Source organism: Odocoileus virginianus, chromosome 7, assembly GCF_023699985.2.
Source record: "Odocoileus virginianus isolate 20LAN1187 ecotype Illinois chromosome 7, Ovbor_1.2, whole genome shotgun sequence".
Taxonomy (NCBI): Eukaryota; Metazoa; Chordata; class Mammalia; order Artiodactyla; family Cervidae; genus Odocoileus; species Odocoileus virginianus.
The window spans coordinates 51,364,837-51,385,581 of record NC_069680.1 but is presented as its reverse complement, the minus strand read 5'-3'; the positions used below and the strand labels follow the sequence as shown (position 1 = coordinate 51,385,581).

Below are 20,745 nucleotides of genomic sequence, written 5' to 3'. Positions count from 1 at the left end.
GGTGGCTAGGGCAGCAGGAAATATAGTGCTCTAGAAAGGTATGGCAACCAGTATTGGCCAATAGGCTCCAGTATTCTTGCCTGGAGAATCCCCCCCCCCCCAGCGCCCCACCCCCACCCCCCGCCCCAACAGAGAAGCCTGGCAGGCCACAGTCTACAGGGTTGCAAAGAGTCAGACACTACCAAAGTGAACCTGTGTGCATAGACACAAGACATTTTTTGCCTGTGGAAGCTCTGCCCCAATGAGAGTTGAGCATGAAGGTGGCATCACTGCTTGTCTTGTGGGGACCCTGGCAGCACCAAGTGTGCAGGAACATGGACTGCTTCCATCACAGGAGTCATGGCCCCATCAGAGTCTTTTTTCGAGCTTCTTGTAGCTGGCGATCAGAAGGCCTCTTTTGCCAGTCTTTCTCTATAGCTCCACCCACTGAGGTACTTAGAAGGCTCTCTTGCCTGGGGTCCTACTCTGTAGTTCAGTGCACTAGGCTTTAGAATGGGCCAGCCTCTCTATTGTTCAGCTGCAGATGCTGGCTTGTGGGGAGAAAGAGGCTATGGTGATGGCTCCACCCACTATGCATGACTCAGCAGCATCGCCTTGCTTACATGGCTGCCTGGCTTTCCTCTATTGGCATTTCCCACCATGATCTCCTACCTCACATCCCCTCACTCTGTCTTTCTCAGTAAACAGCAGCCCTTGCCCTGGGATTGCTCCACAATCCCTAAACTCCAGCTCCCAACTGCTGCACATTCGAGGGGACCAGCATTCCTGTCTGGTATGCATACATTCCTGGGGTATGTATGGCTGCAGCAAGGACTCTCTGATTCTCTTTCCATTTAGCCTGCCACAGATCAGCTGTTTCACTCTCAGCCTTAAATGTTTTCCCTCTGACTCAGACGATTGCCCCAATGTGGGGATTGGATGACCCCTGCTTCAGTTCCCCCACCCGCTTAGGGCAGGTCCAGTCCTATTAACACTCCTAATTCTCCCCCTAGTTCCTTCATCCTATGGAGTTTTGCGTGGTTCTATATATTCTTTTCCTCTGGTCAGATACTCCTGTCCACTCTCAGCTGGCGTTCTGCATGCACTTCTGTGTCTGAAGGTGTATTCCTGATGTATCCATGGAGAGAGATGTACTGTCCACTTACTCCTCTGCCTTCTTGATCTCCTCTGCCCTTTATATTTTTAGGTGCTTATATTAACTTTAGGGAAGGTTTTCGGCCAAAATAGAAGCTCTTCTTTGTTCTTCCCGTGTTTGATATTTGGCAAACTAACTATGGCCTATGAGAGACGACCAAGGCTCCTTTCACTGAACCATGTTTTCAATAGTAAGATAAGCTATTGATTCTATTGAGCTTAACAGAGCTAGCTTTGTGTTTTAATTCAACCTTCAATCACAGCTTATCCATGTCACTTTGAACAAATCAATCTCACTGTCTCTCAGTTTATCATCTGGTAATTGAAAACACTAATATTTACCCTACTAGCATACATTCCTATGTCCTAGGTGGCTCAGTAGTAAAAAGGAGTGCCAAGCAGGAGACATGATTTCAATCCCTGGGTCAGGAACATCCCCTGGAGAAGGAAATGGCAACCCACTCCAATATACTTGCTTAGGAAATTCCATGGACAGATGAACCTGGTGGTCTACATTCCATGGGGTTGTGAAAGAGTCAGACATGATTTAGCAACTAAACAGCAACTACTACAACACGCATCCTGTAAGAATTAAATGAGATGTTTGGAAAGACTCATGAGTATTTCCCTGGTGGCTCAGTGGTAAGGAGTCCTCCTGCCAATCCAGGAGCCATGGGTTTGATCTCTGGGTGGGGAAGATGCCCTGGAGGAAAAAATGGTAACCCACTGCAGTATTCTTGCCTGGAAAATCCCATGGACCAAAGAGGTTGGAGGACTACAGCCTATGGAGTCAAGAGCATCAGACATGACTTAGTGACTAAACAACAGCACTGGGAAGAATCATAGAAGACATTTAATGAAATGGGCAAGCGAAAGAGTATTGATCTTCTTGCATGGCTTCAATCAGGTTAGCATACTGGCATATTTTTCTCTCCCATCACCTTTACATTTGACCTCAGCACATGATCATGAGGGGTAAATAAATTTGTAGAAATATAGTTAAGTCACTTGTATAAGTCAGTTGGAATCACTGTCCATCCACTGGAGATCTACACCCCTGTAGTCTTTAGAAGATCATAACCTATAAGGCCAATAAGATATTGCACACTAGATGTTAAGTGGGCAAGAGATAGTATTTGGAATACATGAATGGGATGGAAATTGTCTTCAGAGTCCAAGAATAAGGGCAGAAGAAATTTGGTTGCTTGCTTATAGATTTTTAATAATATATTAAATGTTCAGAATAAAAATAACCTTATAATTATTCTTTTTTTTAGGTAATAAACATCATATATTTTCTCCTTTGATAGTGTTTTAAAGCAATAAAAATCAAAGGAGAAGATCTGTACCATGCTGAAAATATTACCAGATTAGTAAATTCAAATTTGAAATCTATAAAAGAAAAATATAGGAATTAAAAATTTTTAATATGGAATTTTAAAAATGTTGCTATATGTTATACTGATTACAGAGACTAATGAAAGAATACAAGAAATTGTCTGTGAAAAGTTGCAAGATTAGCATTTAAAATATCATAAGTACAACCTCACTAGTAAGTAAAACATTTAAATTACTTTCAGTTATAAGGCTGTCCCATTTTAAAGAGACATTAGTATTTTTTCTTTTTTAAAAGGTTGTTCAGCTAAAAAGAGTTTTACTTTCTTTAGTAAATGAAGAATCATTTTCTGGAAATGCTCTTCCACAAAAGCTGACTCTTCACTGAAAACCATGGTGAAAAATGCCTCTCTAAAGTTCTAATTCATAATCCCTCTGTCTGCATAACATTTCTGTTTAACAGGCCAAAGTTTTTGTAAATAACTTATCTACAGTATGTGAGAAAGTCTGGACTTTGGGACTCCATCAGACATTCCTTCTAATGCTAATAATTGGAAGATGGCTTCTCCCCATTGGAAGTGGGATCACTCGGGATCAACTCTCTCAACTTCTCCTTATGTTTGTGGGGACAGCTGCTGACATATTGGAATTCACAAGTGAGACCCTGGAAGAAGAAAATGTGAGGTAAGTAGGCCCTGCAATGAAAAGACCTTTTCAAGGTCAGGTCCACACACCTGCTTTTTTGTTCTATTATTTATATTTTGCATTAATAAAGCTTTTTCAGTATATCATATGTCCAGTGGTAGAATCATAGAATTTGTTGCTTTTCAGGTATATATTAGGCACCAGTACCCCACCGTGTGCACACACACACACACAGGCACACATACATGTACACACATATCTGGGTTTCCTATATGGCTCTAGTGGTAAAGAACCCGCCTGCCAATGCAGGAGACATAACGGATGCCCGTTTGATCCTTTGATGGGGAAGATACCCTGGAGAAGGACACAGCAATCCACTCCAGTCTTCTTGCCTGGAGAATCTCATGGACGGAGGAGCATGGCAGGCTATAGTCCATCGGGTTGTAAAGAGTTGCACATTACTGAAGGGGTCCAGCCTGCACATATGCATATACATGTATATATATATATATATATATATATATATATATGTATGTATGTACCATATATATGTGCTATGTATATATATAGAAGTTGTGTATGGATATGTAGAGAAAGTTGTGTGTGTGTCACGCAGTCATGTCTGACTGAATATGTAAAGGATGTTGCTGCTACAGAAAAAAGGCAGATAATATTTTCCATGGATAAGAACAGAGAAGCTCTGCCTGTTTGCATGACCCCAGGTTAGGTGAAGCCATGGTTACCTGAAAACCATCCCTGGCTCCTCTTTCACATTCTCAAGTGTCCAGGAATGCAGGCAATCTTAAGTGTCTCTTGCAGAGCAGAGCTACCATTCCAGGAAAGTGCAGAGAAGAGGCATGGAGGACTCTCTCCCCTAGCTGACTGAGGAATTTATATTCCCTGGTGTGAATGGAGAATGGGGCAGATTAGGTTTTATTTTCCTAAATTTTATTTTAATCGGTTTTGTTCGAAGTGCCCAAAGGCTATCTGGTGTAGATGCCTATAAATTAAAACTTATTGAGTTGGTACTTTTATTTTTGCCACAAGCAAATAAACCCAGAATCCATGATCACATCTGTTTATGGAACTACTTTCTTACCTTTAGGGATTTAAGTCTCAGTGCCTGAATGTACTTTCAGCTCAGGTTGTTATGCACTATGCTATAAAAATAAATTGCATTGAGGCTGGCTTTTAATGCTACCGTTTACTTTATGCTGTTTCTCAAATAACGAAACATAAAGCTGAGCAAAATACACTAACCTACTGAGTAAACTTAATATCCCAGTTACAGTACAAAGTGTATCATTATCATAGGTTACCTTTATATGATCATTTCCTGTTCCATTTATACTGTTTTCTCATATCTTAAGTAGATATAGAATTTTAAAAAGAATCTAGTCTAAGTTGATCCATTGTCCTCAAAATGCCGATTTTATTTTTTAAAGAATATTTACTTAATTTGCTGTGCAGGGTGTTAGTTGCAGCATGCAAACTCTTAGTTGCAGCATATGGGATCCAGTTCCCTAACTGGTGATTGAACCAGGCCCCCTGCATTGTGAGTGAGGCGTCTTAGCCACTGGACCACCAGAGAAGTCCCTAAAATGTTGATTTTAGCTTTGCAGCTTTAATACCTTACATGTGGCCAGTGCTTTACATTGTGTAACATAGCTTCAGACACATTAGAATATTTATAGTACAGTGAGGTTACAAGAAAAACATTAGAAAAAAATCATGACCAAGCATATAAAAACAATAAATAAGTACAGGCACCACACAACTGACTATACCTATGGGGCTTCCCAGGTGGCACAGTGGTAAAGAATCCACCTGCCAATGCAGGAGATGCAAGAGACACAGGTTCGATCTCTGGGTTGGGAAGATACCCACAGGAGGAAGGGGCAACCCACTCCAGTATTCCTGCCTGGAAAATCCCATGCACAGAGGAACCTGGCGGGCTACAGTCCATGAGGTTGCAAAGGGTCAAACACGACTGAGCACACACACACACAGCTATACCTATATAGAAATAAACACATAAATGTCAAATATCTAGTGAGATGCAAGGGATATGAGGTAGAAGTGGGGGGGGCGGTTCAGGGAGGAATATGTTTTGAGGGACTCATCTGATGTTTCTCACATCTTTATGAGATGAGTCCCTCATAAAGATGTGGGACTGTCTTAATGCTCAATGTTTTAGGCCCATCCACAAGTGATAGCAAGAGGCATTTTATAGGTCAGTTTGCCAATAGATGTTGAATATTAAATAAGTTACTATTAAATAAGTTAATGACTAAAATGTCAATCATCCAAGGCAGTTAAAAAAACACTCTGAAAGTCGTGAGAGATCATTCATTCACCAACTCTTGACTGATTATGTAGTGTGGGCCAAAAGGTGCTACTGGAGACTGGGGAGCTAATAGAGAACAAGTGATGGACCAAAGGATACACAATCCTATCCTCACCCAGGTAATTTTAATTCAGCATTTTCTTCTCCCACCTGCACACTCATTTGAGTGTTTTATAAATCTTTTTACCCATTCTAAACTTACACCTGTCCTGAGAATTCAACTGACTCACCTCTGCTCAGGTTATTGTTTTTGGGTTTCATGATCTCAAATGAAATAATTTAAAAAAAATTTTTTCCCATTTATTTTTATTAGTTGGAGGCTAATTACTTTACAATATTGTAGTGGTTTTTGCGATACATTGACATGGATCAGCCATGGATTTACATGTATTCCCCATCCCGATCCCCCCTCCCACCTCCCTCTCCACCCGATCCCTCTGGGTCTTCCCAGTGCACTAGCCCTGAGCTCTTGTCTCATGCATCCAACCTGGGCTGGTGATCTGTTTCACCCTTAAAATCATTTTATTTTTAATGTAATTGCATTGCGTCAGAGACCTTCTGTGGTTTCCACTGCACTCCTGCATATCTCCATCACAACCCAAAGCCTGCAAAATCAAGGCCCAGAAAGAACTGAGAGTTTTTATTCCCACCTAAGGCCCACCTCCCAAATTCTGACTTCATCTCAGGTCCCATACTGTAGGAATAAACACTGCAGGTTTCCATGTTTTCAAAGGAAAGCTTAAACTCTCTCACTGCAGCATAGCTTTCCCCTTTGGCCTCAAAAAGACAATCACAAAGCATAAATTTAATATACATGTAAAGGATGTTTCCATGTAATATAGAAAAGAGGGTTACTTCATTATAACCTACTTAGCATCACTTATTATTACAACGTTTTCTTTTCTTTTTTATTTTATTCTGTAATTTGAGCTGACAGGTTTAGGAGAAAACCTGCAATAATGTCTACATCACAGTGATGTCTACCTCTCTTTCCTGCATCCTGGGTAATACCTCAAATCCAGTTTTGTTTTTTTTTTAACCTAAATCAGTTTCCTTCCACATACCTACACAAAGTTCATCTTTCTGCTTCTTATGAATTTGCATGGACTTATGAGATATTACAAGTTTTTTATAAGAACTTCACTTTATACAACACAAAATGCATCTATTGTAATTCTATAGTTCAGTGATAATTTGAAATTTATAGACTTGTGTAACTATCACCAGAATCCATACTCCTTGTGTCCGTTTGCAGTCAATTCTCACTCCCACTGTCAACTCTAGGCAACCACTGATATGCTTTATATCACTATAGAAATTCCTTTTCTAGAAATTTCATGTAAATGGGATCATGAAGTGTATGGTCTTTGTGTCTGGCTTTTTCACATAGTATAATGTTTCAGTGGTTCATTCCCATTGTTGAATGTATGGGTTGTCAGGCTCTGTTCTAATAGCTGACTAGTATCCTATGCATATACCACATTTTATTTATCCATTCTGTAGTCAGTTTTCTTGCTATTGAAATAATATTGCTATTCAGTTACAAGCCTTTGTATGCATCTGTTTTCATTTCTCTTGTATAGATACCTAGGAATAGAATGACTCAGTTTTTTTTTTTTCTGGTTTTCTTTTTTAAAAATTTTTTTCTTTTCTTTCTTTTTTTAATTATTATTATTTTTTTCATTTATTTTTATTAGTGGAGGCTAATTACTTTACAATATTGTAGTGGTTTTTGTCATACATTGAAATGAATCAGCCATGGATTTACATGTATTCCCCATCCTGGTCCCCCCTCCCACCTCCCTCTCGACCCGATCCCTTTGGCTCTTCCCAGTGCACCAGGTCCGAGCACTTGTCTCATGCATCCAACCTGGGCTGGTGATCTGTTTCACCCTAGATAAGATACATGTTTTGATGCTGTTCTTTTGAAACATCCCACCCTCGCCTTCTCCCACAGAGTCCCAAAGTCTGTTCTATGCATCTGTGTCTCTTTTTCTGTTTTGCATATAGCGTTATTGTTACCATCTTTCTAAATTCCATATATATGCATTAGTATACTGTATTGGTCTTTATCTTTCTGGCTTACTTCACTCTGTATAATGGGCTCCAGTTTCATCCATCTCATTAGAACTCATTCAAATGAATTCTTTTTAATGGCTGAGTAATATTCCATGGTGTATATGTACCACAGTTTCCTTATCCATTCATCTGCTGATGGGCATCTAGGTTGCTTCCATGTCCTGGCTATTAGAAACAGTGCTGCGATGAACATTGGGGTGCACGTGTCTCTTTCAGATCTGGTTTCCTCGGTGTGTATGCCCAGAAGTGGGATTGCTGGGTCATATGGCAGTTCTATTTCCAGTTTTTTAAGAAATCTCCACACTGTTCTCCATAGTGGCTGTACTAGTTTGCATTCCCACCAGCAGTGTAAGAGGGTTCCCTTTTCTCCACACCCTCTCCAGCATTTATTGCTTGTAGACTTTGGGATAGCAGCCATCCTGACTGGCGTGTAATGGTACCTCATTGTGGTTTTGATTTGCATTTCTCTGATAATGAGTGATGTTGAGCATCTTTTCATGTGTATTTTAGCCATCTATATGTCTTCCTTGGAGAAGTGTCTGTTTAGTTCTTTGGCGCATTTTTTGATTGGGTCATTTATTTTTCTGGAGTTGAGCTGGAGGAGTTGCTTGTATATTTTTGAGATTAATCTTTTGTCTGTTGCTTCATTTGCTATTATTTTCTCCCAATCTGAGGGCTGTCTTTTCACCTTGCTTATAGTTTCCTTTGTTGTGCAAAAGCTTTTAAATTTAATTAGGTCCCATTTGTTTATTTTTGCTTTTGTTTCCAATATTCTGGGATGTGGGTCATAGAGGATCCTGCTGTGATTTATGTCGGAGAGTGTTTTGCCTATGTTCTCCTCTAGGAGTTTTATAGTTTCTGGTCTTACGTTTAGATCTTTAATCCATTTTGAGTTTATTTTTGTGTATGGTGTTAGAAAGTGTTCTAGTTTCATTCTTTTACAGGTGGTTGACCAGTTTTCCCAGCACCACTTGTTAAAGAGGTTGTCTTTTTTCCATTGTATATTCTTGCCTCCTTTGTCGAAGATAAGGTGACCATAGGTTTGTGGATTTATCTCTGGGCTTTCTATTCTGTTCCATTGATCTATATTTCTGTCTTTGTGCCAGTACCATACTGTCTTGATGACTGTGGCTTTGTAGTATAGTCTGAAGTCAGGCAGGTTGATTCCTCCAGTTCCATTCTTCTTTCTCAAGATTGCTTTGGCTATTCAAGGTTTTTTGTATTTCCATACAAATTGTGAAATTATTTTTTCTAGTTCTGTGAAAAATACTATTGGTAGCTTGATAGGGATTGCATTGAATCTATAGATTGCTTTGGATAGTATAGTCATTTTGACAATATTGATTCTTCCAATTCATGAACACGGTATATTTCTCCATCTGTTTGCGTCCTCTTTGATTTCTTTCATCAGTGATTTATAGTTTTCTATGTATAAGTCTTTTGTTTTTTTAGGTAGATATACTCCTAAGTATTTTATTCTTTTTGTTGCAATGGTGAATGGTATTGTTTCCTTAATTTCTCTTTCTGTTTTCTCATTGTTAGTGTATATGACTCAGTTTTATGTTAAGTACACATTTAACTTTTTAAGAAACTGCCAAACTGTTTTGCAAAATGGCTATTTGTTATTGTTGTTGTTTAGTTGCTGAGTCGTGTCCAACTCTTTGCGGTCCCCTGGAACTAGCCCACCAGTCTCCTCTGTCCATGGGATTTCCTGGGCAAGAAAACTGGAATGGGTTGCCATTTCCTTCTCCAGGGGATCTTCCCAATCCCAGGGATTGAACTCACATCTCCTGCATTGGCAGATGGATTGTTTCCCACTGAGCCACCAGGGATGCCCCCCAAAGTGGCTATATTTATGTAAAAACACTCCCACCAGCAAGGTGTAAGAATTCAATTTTCTCAACATCTTCACCAACACAGTTTTTTCATTGTTTATGATTATAACCATTCTAGTGGACTCATAGTAGTATTGTATTGTGTTTTTAATTTGCATTTTCTAAATGATTAATGAAGTGGTGTATCTTTCATGTGCTGATTAGCTTTTCATATATCTTCCTTGGTGAAGCATCTGTTCAAATTTTTGCCCATGTTTCACTGGATAAAATTTTTATTGAGTTGTTTATATATTCTGGTTACAAGTCTGTTATTAGATACATAAATGTAAATATTTTTCCCAGTATATAATTTTTTATTTTTTAATGCTGTCATTTGAAGAACAGTTTTTTTTTTTTTAATTTTGATAAAATCCTATTTATCATTTTTTTCTTCTATGTAGGGCTTTGGGAATCATAGATTCTAAGGAATATTTTCCTCACCAAAAATTAGAAATATTTTTCTCTAACACTTTGACTTAATTTTTGTGTATCTTGAGGTAAGAGTCTAAGTTCATATTTTATCTTGTTTCATTTTATGTTTTGGCATTGTCCCAGCTCTAATTTTTGTCCCAGCTGGGACCAACTGTCTCAGCACCACTTATTGAAAACATTAATATCCTTTCCCTGTTAAAATGACTTGGCGCTCTTTGTCAAAAATCAATTGACCACATATGTAAGTTTTCCAGGACTTTCTATTGTGTATCTATCTGCTCTGTGTGTCTGTCCTTATGCCAGTACCACATTACTGTGATTACTGACATTTTATGATCAGTTTTGAAACTAGATACTCTTAAGTTCTCTAACATTCTTCTTTCAAAAAATTGTTCTGATTTTTCTAGGTGCCTTGCAATTTCCTATAAGTTTTATTATTAGCTTGTCAAATTCTAAAAAAAAAAAAAATCCTGCTGGAGTTTTAATAAGGATTGTATTAAATCTAAGCCTCAGGCTTCGCTGGTAGCTCCAACAGTAAAGAATCTGCCTGCAATACAAAAGACCCAGGTTCAATCCCTGGATTGTGAAGATCCCCTGGAGAATAGAATGGCTACCTTACTCCAGTATTCTTGCCTGGAGAATTCCATGAACAGAGGAGCCTGGTAAGCATCTAAGGCATCAAAGAGTTGGACATGACAGAGCAACTAACACCATGACTACTATCTGTTTATGAAGAAGTGGCATCTTTATAATATTAAGTCTTCCAACCCATGAATGTTAACTATGTCATCATTTATTCAGATTTTCCTTGATTTCTTTTAGCAATGTTTCATAATTTTCAACATATATATGTCTTACACCACTTTGCCTAAATTTATTCCTAAGTATTTTTTCTTTTTGATAGATTTTTTTTCCTTAATTTCTTAATATCATTTTCATGTTTTTATTACCACTACATAGAAATACAGTTGACTTCTGTGTAGTAATCTTGTACCCATCAATCATGCTTATTAGTCTTGTAGACTCCTTAGGGCTTTTTACATATAAGAGAATATCATTTGAAAGCAAAGATAGTTTTGAAAGCAAAGATTGTTACTAATCTATATGCCTTTTATTTCTTTTTCTTGCCTTATTGCTTCAGCTAAAATTTCTCATACAGCGTTGAACAGAAGTATGAGTGGGGACTTCCCTGGTGGTCCAGTTCTTAAGACCATGGTTCCACTGCAGGGGGTGCAGGTTTGATCCCTGGTTGGGGAACTAAGATTCCACATGCCATGAGGCATGGCCAAAATAAATAAATAAATAGGAATGAACTTTTAAATCTCGAAGGATAAGCATTCTGGCTTTCACTTAAGGATGTTGCTAGCTGTAGGTTTTGCACAGATATTTTTATTAGATGCCCTTGATCAGTTAGAGGAAATCCCTATCTAGGTTACTGAGAGTTCTTTATTTCTTCTGTTCTCTCTCTCTCTCTCTCATTTTCTTTCTCTCTCCTTTCTTTCTATGGACATTTAATTTTGTCAAATATGTTCCTGTTTTTCTTATGATCGTTATGTGGTGGCTGTTCTTTATTCTATTAATATAGTGTATTGCATTAACTAATTTTCAGATGGCAAATCAACCTTGGCTTCCTAGGATAAATATCACTTGGTTATGGTGTATAATCCTTTCTGTAGCTGTTGAATTTGGTTTGCTCCTGCTGCTACTGCTGCTAAGTTGCTTCACTCATGTCCGACTCTGTGCACCCCCATAGACGGCAGCCCACCAGGCTCCCCCGTCCCTGGGATAATCCAGGCAAGCACACTGGAGTGGGTTGCCATTTCCTTCTCCAACGCATGAAAGTGAAAAGTGAAAGTGAAGTCGCTCAGTCGTGTCTGACTCTTAGCGACCCCATGGACTGCAGCCCACCAGGCTCCTCCGTCCATGGGATTTTCCAGGCAAGAGTACTGGAGTGGGGTGCCATTGCCTTCTCCGTTTGGTTTGCTAACACTTTGTCAATCATTTTACACCTACATTCATAAAACACACTGTCTTTTAGTAATATTTTCAAATGGCATTTTTCCTGGCTTTGGTATCAGGGTAATACTCCCTCAATGAATATCTCAAGAATCACTCCTTCTTTATTTTCTGAAAGACTCTGTATAAGACTGGTGTTATTTCTTCTTTAAATATTTTATAGAATTCACTTAAGAAGCTGTCTAAGCCTATGTTTTTCTTTGTGGGGAGGTATTTATTACCAATTCAATATCATTATTTCTTATAAGTCTCCTCTGTTATTCTGTTTCCTCTTGGGTCAAGTTTTATTATATTTTACATTTTAGGATTTCTTCCATTTTGTATAAGTTTATTTTTCATATGAAGCTGAATATACTGTTATTCCTTTCTACTTGTGTCAGTTCCTGTAGAGTCAGTTATTATGGTCCTGCCCTTTTCGTTCTGAGTTGGTCGTTTGTGTCTTCTCTATTTTTTCTTAGACTTCTCAGTTTCCTCAGCCTTTTAAAATAACTAATTTTTTATTTCAATGATTTTTTTTTCTATTATTATTCTGTTTTCTATTTCATTGGTTTGTGTTCTGATGTTTAATTTTCCCTTTCTTCTGCTTGCTTTGGATTTAATTTGCACTTCTCTTTTCTAGTTTCTTAAGATGGAAGCTTATTGATTTGAACTCTTTCCTCCTTTCTAGTATGGTATTCAAAGTTATAAATTTCCCTCTAAGCACCGGTTTATCTGCGTCTCATAAGCTTTGATATATTATCTTTTTTTGTTTAATACAATTCAAATTATTTTCCAATTTCTCCTGTGAGTTCTCCTTTGACCTCTGAATTGTTTAGAAGCAAAGCTATTTGATTTCTGTATGGGGACTGCCTAAATTTCTTCCTGCTTTTTTTAATTTTAATTCTGCTGTAGTCTGAGAATATACAAAATTAAGTCTTTTAAGATATTGAAACTTATCTTGTGGCCTAACATACAACCTATCCTGGAGAATATTCCATATGTGCTTGAAAAGAACCTGTTGCTTGGTTGAGTGTTTTATAAATTTAAATAATGTCAAATTGGCTGATACAGTTCTTCAGGTCTTCTATATCCTTACTGATTCTCTGCCTAGTTGTTCTATTATTTATTGAGTAAGGCATTGAAATCTTCAATTCTAATTGTTGAATTGTCTGCTTCTTTTTTCAGTATTGTCAGTTTTTGCTTCATGTATTTTGAGGTCCTGTTTTAAGATGTGCAATTTTTTAAAAGTTCTTCCTGATGTAGTAATTGTTTTTCATAATGACATGTCACTCTTTTTCTCTAGTAATATTTCTTGTCTGAAAGTCTATTTTGTCTCTCATGAATCTAGGCACTCTATTTTATGACTATTGACATGGAATTTTTTTTCAAACTCTGTATGTTTATGTATCTAAACTGTGTTCTTTATATACCACATATACTTGGAGCTTGAATTTTCCTCTCAGTTAGACAATCTTTGTCTTTTAATTGGAGTGTATATTAATTTCCCAGGGCTGCCATAACAAAATACCACAAACTGGGTGGCTTAATCTAACAGAAAGTTGTATTCTGTCCTTTGTCTTCACATGGCATTCTTTCCACTGTGTCTGTCTGTGTTTCCAATTTTTCCTCTTTTTTCTAGGGAAACCAGTCATTGGATTAGGAACCATGCTAATCTATTATGACCTCATCTTATTTTGATTACATCTGCAAAATCCCTGCCTCCAAGTAAGATTCTGAAGTCTAGGTAGATACAAATTTGGGGGGACACTTTCTAAGCTTTTACAAGGTGTTTAATCCATTAATATTTAGTGTAATTACTGATGTGGTTGAATTTATATCTGCCACTTCGCAATTTATTTTTCTCTACGTCTCATTTCCATTTTATTCTTATGTTATTTACTGCTTTAAAAATATATTCAATGAACAATTTTAGTTCCTCTATTGATTTTTGTCTTGATGTAAGTAGGGAAGACAATGTATATATTTAAATCTTCACATTCTAATAGTTCCATTTCTTCCCCTTTTTTACTATTATTGTTATATATAAGACACATCTTTATATGTTATAAACCAAATGGTACAGTTTTATCATTACTATTATATAGATTAATTTTTAAAGAAATTAAGATATGATTATATATTTATAATTCACTTATATTTACCCACATATTTGAAGATGTTCTCCATTCCTTCTTGTGGAGTTGAATTACCTTCAGTGTCATTTTCTTTCAACCTGAAAGACGTCCTTTATTGTTTCATCTAAGGCAAATCTGTTAGCAAGAAATTCTTCTTGTCTTTGGCAGAAATGTATGTATTTTTTCTTCATGTTTGAAAATAGTTTCGTTGTATACAGAATTCTTGGTCGATAGTTTTTACTTTAGCATTTTATATGTATCATTCCACTTTCTAATGACCTTCATTATTTCTAATGAGATGTTAGTCATTGTTTTGTTGTTACCCTGCACCTGGTCTTTTGTTTGTTTGTTTGTTTTTGCTGTTTTCAAGAGTTGCTTTTTCACTTTGAGTTTTGAAAGTTTGACTGTGATGTGTCTAGGTCTGGATATCTTTGTCTTTAATCTTACTACGACTCTGTTGATCTCAGTTCAGTTCAGTTCAGTCGCTCAGTCGTGTCCAACTCTTTGCAACCCCATGAACCACAGGACACCAGGCCTCCCTGTCCATCACCAGCTCCCGGAGTTTCCTCAAACTCATGTCCATTGAGTCAGTGATAATATTCAACCATCTCATCCTCTGTTGTCCCCTTCTCCTCCTGCCCTCAGTCTTGCCCAGCATCAGGGTTTTTTCAACTGAGTCAGCTCTTTACATCAGGTGGCCAAAGTATTGGAGTTCAGCTTCAACATCAGTCCTACCAGCGAACACCCAGGACTGATCTCCTTTAGGATGGACTGGTTGGATCTCCTTGCTGTACAAAGGACTCTCAAGAGTCTTCTCCAACACCACAGTTCAAAAGCATCAATTCTTCAGCGCTCAACTTTCTTTATAGTCCAACTCTCACATCCATACATGACCACTGGAAAAACCATAGCCTTGACTAGACAGGCCTTAATAATGTCTCTACTTTTTAATATGCTGTCTAGGTTGGTCATAACTTTCCTTCCAAGGAGTAAGCGTCTTTTAATTTCATTTCTGTAATCACCATCTGCAGTGATTTTGGAGCCCCCCAAAATAAAGTCAGCCACTGTTTCCACTGTTTCCCCATCTATTTGCCATGAAGTGATGGGACCAAATGCCATGATCTTAGTTTTCTGAATGTTGAGCTTTAAGCCAACTTTTTCAATCTCCTCTTTCACGTCCATCAAGAGGCTCTTTAGTTCTTCACTTTCTGCCATAAGGGTGGTGTCATCTGCATATCTGAGGTTATTGATATTTCTCCCCGCAATCTTGATTCCAGCTTGTGTTTCATTCACCCCAGTGTTTCTCATGATGTACGCTGCATATAAGTTAAATAAGCAGGGTGACAATATACAGCCTTGACATAATCCTTTTCCTATTTGGAACCAGTCTGTTGTTCCATGTCCAGTTCTAACTGTTGCTTCCTGACCTGCAAACAGATTTCTCAAGAGGCAGGTCAGGTGGTCTGGTATTCCCACCTTTTTCATTTTGGAGCCCCCCAAAAATAAAGTCAGCCACTGTTTCCCCATTTATTTGCCATGAAGTGATGGGACTGGATGCCATGATCTTAGTTTTCTGAATGATGAGCTTTAAGCCAGCTTTTTCAATCTCCCCTTTCACTTTCTTCAAGAGGCTCTTTAGTTCTTCTTCACTTTCTGCCATAAGGGTGGTGTTATCTGCATATCTGAGGTTATTGATGTTTCTCCTGGCAATCTTGATTCCAGCTTGTGCTTCATTCAGCCCAGCGTTTCTCATGATGTTCTCTGAATATAAGTTAAATAAGCAGGGTGACAATATACAGCCTTGACGTACTCCTTTTCCTATTTGGAACCAGTTTGTTGTCCTGTGTCCAGTTCTAACTATTGCTTCCTGACCTGCATACAGGTTTCTCAAGAGGCAGGTCAGGTGGTATGGTATTCCCATCTCTTTCAAAATTTTCCACAGTTTATTGTGATCTTTTGATCTAGGATATGTAAATTTTTCCTCAAACAGAGGAATTTTCAGCCATACTTTCTTCACATTTTCTCCTCCATTGTCTCTTCTTCTTTCTGGGACTTCTATCACAAATAGATATGCTTAATTGCATTCTGTAGGTCTCTGAGACTCTATTCATTTTCTCCTATCTATCTATTTTACCCTCTTGTCTTTAGACTGGATAGTTTTCACTGATTTATCTTTCGGGTCACTGATTTGTCTACCATCTCCCATATATATGTAAAGTCAAATTGCAGAGTTCACCTAGTGAAATTTTCATTCAGTTCCCATATCTTCAGCTTCATAATTTGTATTTAAGTCTCTTTTTAGTTTATTTTTCATAGTTCAGTTATTTATTTGTTGATTCATTGTCATCATATTTTTCTTTAGTTTATGGAACATAGTTTTCTTTCATTGTTTGAGGATATTTTTATAGTTGCTCTGATGTCTTTATCTGCTAAACCCAACATCTTTACCCCATTAGAGTTAGTTTCTAGTGATTGATTGATTGATCGTTGTTGTTTTCTCCTGAGCTGAGTCACACATTCCTGTTTCTTTGCATGTCTCTTACTTTTTTGGCTAAAAACTAGACATTTTATATTGTGCTCCAATATATTATCCTCAGGCTTCCCCATATGCCTCAGGCATCTTCTTGTTTTTGTTGTCTCAGTAAACTGCTTGAATTTATTCTGAGGATTCTATCTTCCCTTGGATTACAGGCACTGATGTCTCTGCTTGATCTTGTTTTGTTTCTTTTTATTTCTTACTTTTGTCTTTAGCATGGCTATTAGAGTCACACCTATAACTGCACAGTCAATGATTTGAGCAGCGATTGTGATCAAACATCTTGAGCCTTTTTATTTCCACCTTCCATGAACAAATGGATCTTTGTATGAACTGGAAAGCACATCAAAGTTTTCATATTTATCTAGTTTCAAATCTTTACTGGCCCTTCTTGGATCATCTCTGCTGTGTCTGGCATACATGGAGATGTTACCTAGCCCTTCTCTGGCTCTCTTGTTTTCGGAATTTCTCCATTAAATTTCAAGTTAGTCAACCACTCACCCCAAGTGGGACTGCAACCTAAGTAAAGTAGCAAAGTTTGGACTTCTCCATTCATTTCCAACCAAATTTGTTACCTTCACTGACCACACCTTTTACCATGGGATTTCATACTCCACTCCAAATCAAATCAGTATACTCTAATTACAAGGAGCTTCTGGTTTTCATTGCCAAGTTCCCCCTGTTGTAAAAACCACTACTCTGTTTGACCAAGACAGTCTTAACATTTCCCTCATCTTGACTAAACTTTAAAAAGGTTTATTCCTGAATATAGGCCACTGATTTTCCTTTCCTTAAAGCATTTATTTTAGAAAACTTGGGTCTGCAAATTCTTCCTCCATCCTTTTGAGATGCAAGTCTTTTCTCAGCCTCTTTCCAGTTTCATAATATGACCCAGGAATATCTTTCTTAATGATGTAAGAGTTATCCCTTTGAAACTTGATCATCAAGAAAGATAGCACTTCTGTCTCCTAGACTCTTTGGGATGATAGGAACCTAACTTAGATCAGTGCCAATAAGCAAATACAGATGGCCTAATCACATTGACCAATTTCCCTCTTTAATGTCCTCTAGTACTTTTCCACTAGTTTACCCCCCTGTTTAAAAACTTTTCTGCCTTCTGTTTCAATGGGGGTGAACTCAGTCTCTCTCCCTTACTGCAATGGCCTTCAATGAAGTCTTCATTTCTTATTTAATTGTCTCATAAAATTTTTCCTTTACATACAAAGCTGGAGGGATAAGGGAATATCCCATGGGCAAGAATGTCTTAGCTGCTCACTCTTCTTAACTAAAGTTCTACCAGCTTTTCATGAATAAATTGCTCAATTTATTATTTACCTTTGGTTTATTTCCAGAGATCTGAAGTTGTTGTTTTTGATAATTTTTCCATTGTTATGTATGTTTGCTGGGGATAGGGTTTGCTGACCATTTCATTCTGCTAGAATCACCCTCCAACATTTTAACAAGTCTGAATTTCCATATACTTGCCAGCACCAGTTAAGTGGTTATTTACACCTTTGGAGATCACTCTGTGCAGTAATTTTTTGAACATAGATCATTTGTTGAAAAGAAAAAACACATTTGGTAAAATGTTCCTATAGCCTTATTGCAACTTCACTATGAATATTTGATCAAACAAAGGAGAGTTTTTCTATGTTCACACTGTGTGTTCTTTTAATTTAGCTCTTTTTGCTTGGTGAAACATTTCTTCCAGGTTAGATTAATACTTCATTTCCTTTCATTCCTTCTCTCTCTCTCTCCTTAATTTTTCCCCTCCTCTGAAGAGCTTGTTGGATGCTTTCTAAAAAACTAGAGCAAGTCTATCCACTGATTATCTGTTATTTACGGAAGAATTTACACTTCCAAAAAGACATAGTTAAGCAAATTGGCAATTTATGAAAACACACCCTTACACGTGCATAAAAAATGAACTCAAAATGCCATAAAGACAACTATAAGACAAGACACAATAAAACTCCTAGAAGAGAACATAGGCAAAATGCTCTGCAACATAAATCATATCAATGTTTTCTTAGGTCAATCTCCCAAGGTTATAGAAATAAAGACAAAAATAAGCAAATGGGAGCTAATCAAGCTTACAAGCTTTTTTATAGCAAAGGAAGCCATAAACAAAATGAAATGACAACCTATGGAATGGGAGAAAAGATCTGCAAACAGTGTGACCAATCGGGTTTAATTTCCAAAGTATACAAACGGCTCACACAACTCAACAACATAAAAAAAAAAATGAGCAGAAGACCTAAATAAACATTTCTCCAAAGAAGACATACAGATGGCCAATAGGCACATGAAAAGATGCTCAGCATCACTAATTATTGGAGAATGCAAATCAAAACTACAAAGAAGTATCATCTCTCAGTGGTCAGAATGGCCATCATTAAAAAGTCTAAAATAACAAATGCTGGAGAGGGTATGGAGAAAAGGAAACCCTCCTACACTGTGGTGGGAATGTAAATTGGTACAGCCACTATGGAAAACAGTATGGAGGATCCTCAGAAAATTAAAAATAGGATTGCCCTATGATCCAGCAACCTGGAGGAAGGCAGCCCACTCCAGTATTCCTTCCTGGAGAATCTCCATGGACAGAGGAGCCTTGTGGCAACAGTCCATGGGATCACAAAGAATCAGACATGACTGAGTAACTAAGCACAGCACAGCACAACATGATCCAGCAATCTCACTCCTGGGCATACATCCAGACAAAATTATAATTCAAAAAGATACAATGCACTCCTACATTCATAGCAGCATTATTTACAATAGCCAAGACAGGGAAATGACCAAAATATCTATTGACAGTTGAATGAATAAAAAAGATATGGTACATGTATACAATGGATATTACTCAGTCATTAAAGATGAATGAAATAATGCCATTTTCAGCAACTAGAGATTATCATATCTAGTTGCCATGGATGCAACTAGAGATTATCATACTAAATGAAGTAAGTCAGAAAAAACGTATCATATGACACCACTTATATGTGGAATCTAAAGTATGACACAAATGAACCTACCTACAAAGCAGAAACAGACTCACAAACATAGAGAACAAACATCATTGCCAAGAAGTGGGGTGGAGAAGTGATGGAAATTGGAGTCTGGGGTCAGTAGATGCAAACTATTGCATATAGAATGGAGAGACAACTGGTCCTACTGTATAGCATGGGGAACTACATTCAATGTCCTGGATAAACCATATGGAAAGGAATATGAAAAGAACATATATATATATATATATATATATATATATATATAACTGAGTCATTTTTCTGTCCAGCAGAAATGAACACAACATTGTAAATCAATAAACTTAAAAATTAAAAAAGCTAGCAGTGTATGATGTTGTTTTTAGTTTTTCACTCAATAGTTTTGGTTCACTGATCTACCAAATGTCAGTCTTTTATCTTCCTAAGTTTTCCAAGTAGAGAAGTAATACTCACATCTATAATTATACTTCAAAAGATCTTTTGTCTCTCTATGAATAGAGTCCATTGTCTGCTTACATGCTTCTCAGCTGACATTTATGAAGATAGATTACACATGAGAAAATGGGGCAAGACAAGTGGGGGAGACAATTACACAATAGAGACAATGTTGGATAAATTCATTCCAAAATTCCTTCATAAATTCGGAGTGTTTGCCATTTAAGCTTAGTGATGTAATTATATTTAAGTGTTTAACCTTCCTGAGTAAATTTTACTGCCTGAATTCATAATGCAAATTTGCTCCAAAGATTTTCTGATCATCTTTTCAATATTTATGTTTGAAAGCTTTACTAATACATTTGTCAATACCCACATTCTCCCATATTGCATGTGCTCAGAGAATACTTGCAAAAGATGTATATTCAGTATCATAGGGTTAGAATCTTATTTAGGGTCAAAGTCAGGTTATTATTTATCCCTATTTTGTATAATAATGAAATTAAAACACAAAGTGTTTAAGAAGTATGTTCCCATAATAAAAATACTATTACTACTACTAATAGTTCAGTTCAGTTCAGTTCAGTCACTCAGTCGTGTCCAACTCTTTGCAACCCCATGAATTGCAGCACGCCAGGCCTCCCTGTCCATCACCAACTCCCGGAGTTGGACTCATGTCCAACTCATGTCCATCGAATCAGTGATGCCATCCAGCCATCTCATCCTCTGTCATCCCCTTCTCCTGCCCCCAATCCCTCCCAGCATCAGGGTCTTTTCCAATGAGTCAACT

General features: G+C 37.5%; 1 protein-coding gene across 2 annotated transcripts in view; it reads left to right on the top strand.

Moving 5' to 3' along the window:
* TMEM26 (transmembrane protein 26) overlaps positions 1–20,745 on the top strand; it is a 69,045-nt gene that overhangs the window by 37,582 nt on the left and 10,718 nt on the right. For both annotated transcript variants that reach the window (XM_070470702.1, XM_020899683.2), the window contains exon 4: positions 2,933–3,153. In XM_070470702.1, coding sequence (XP_070326803.1) covers positions 2,933–3,153 — 221 coding nt within the window. The remainder of the gene's footprint in view (positions 1–2,932; positions 3,154–20,745) is intronic.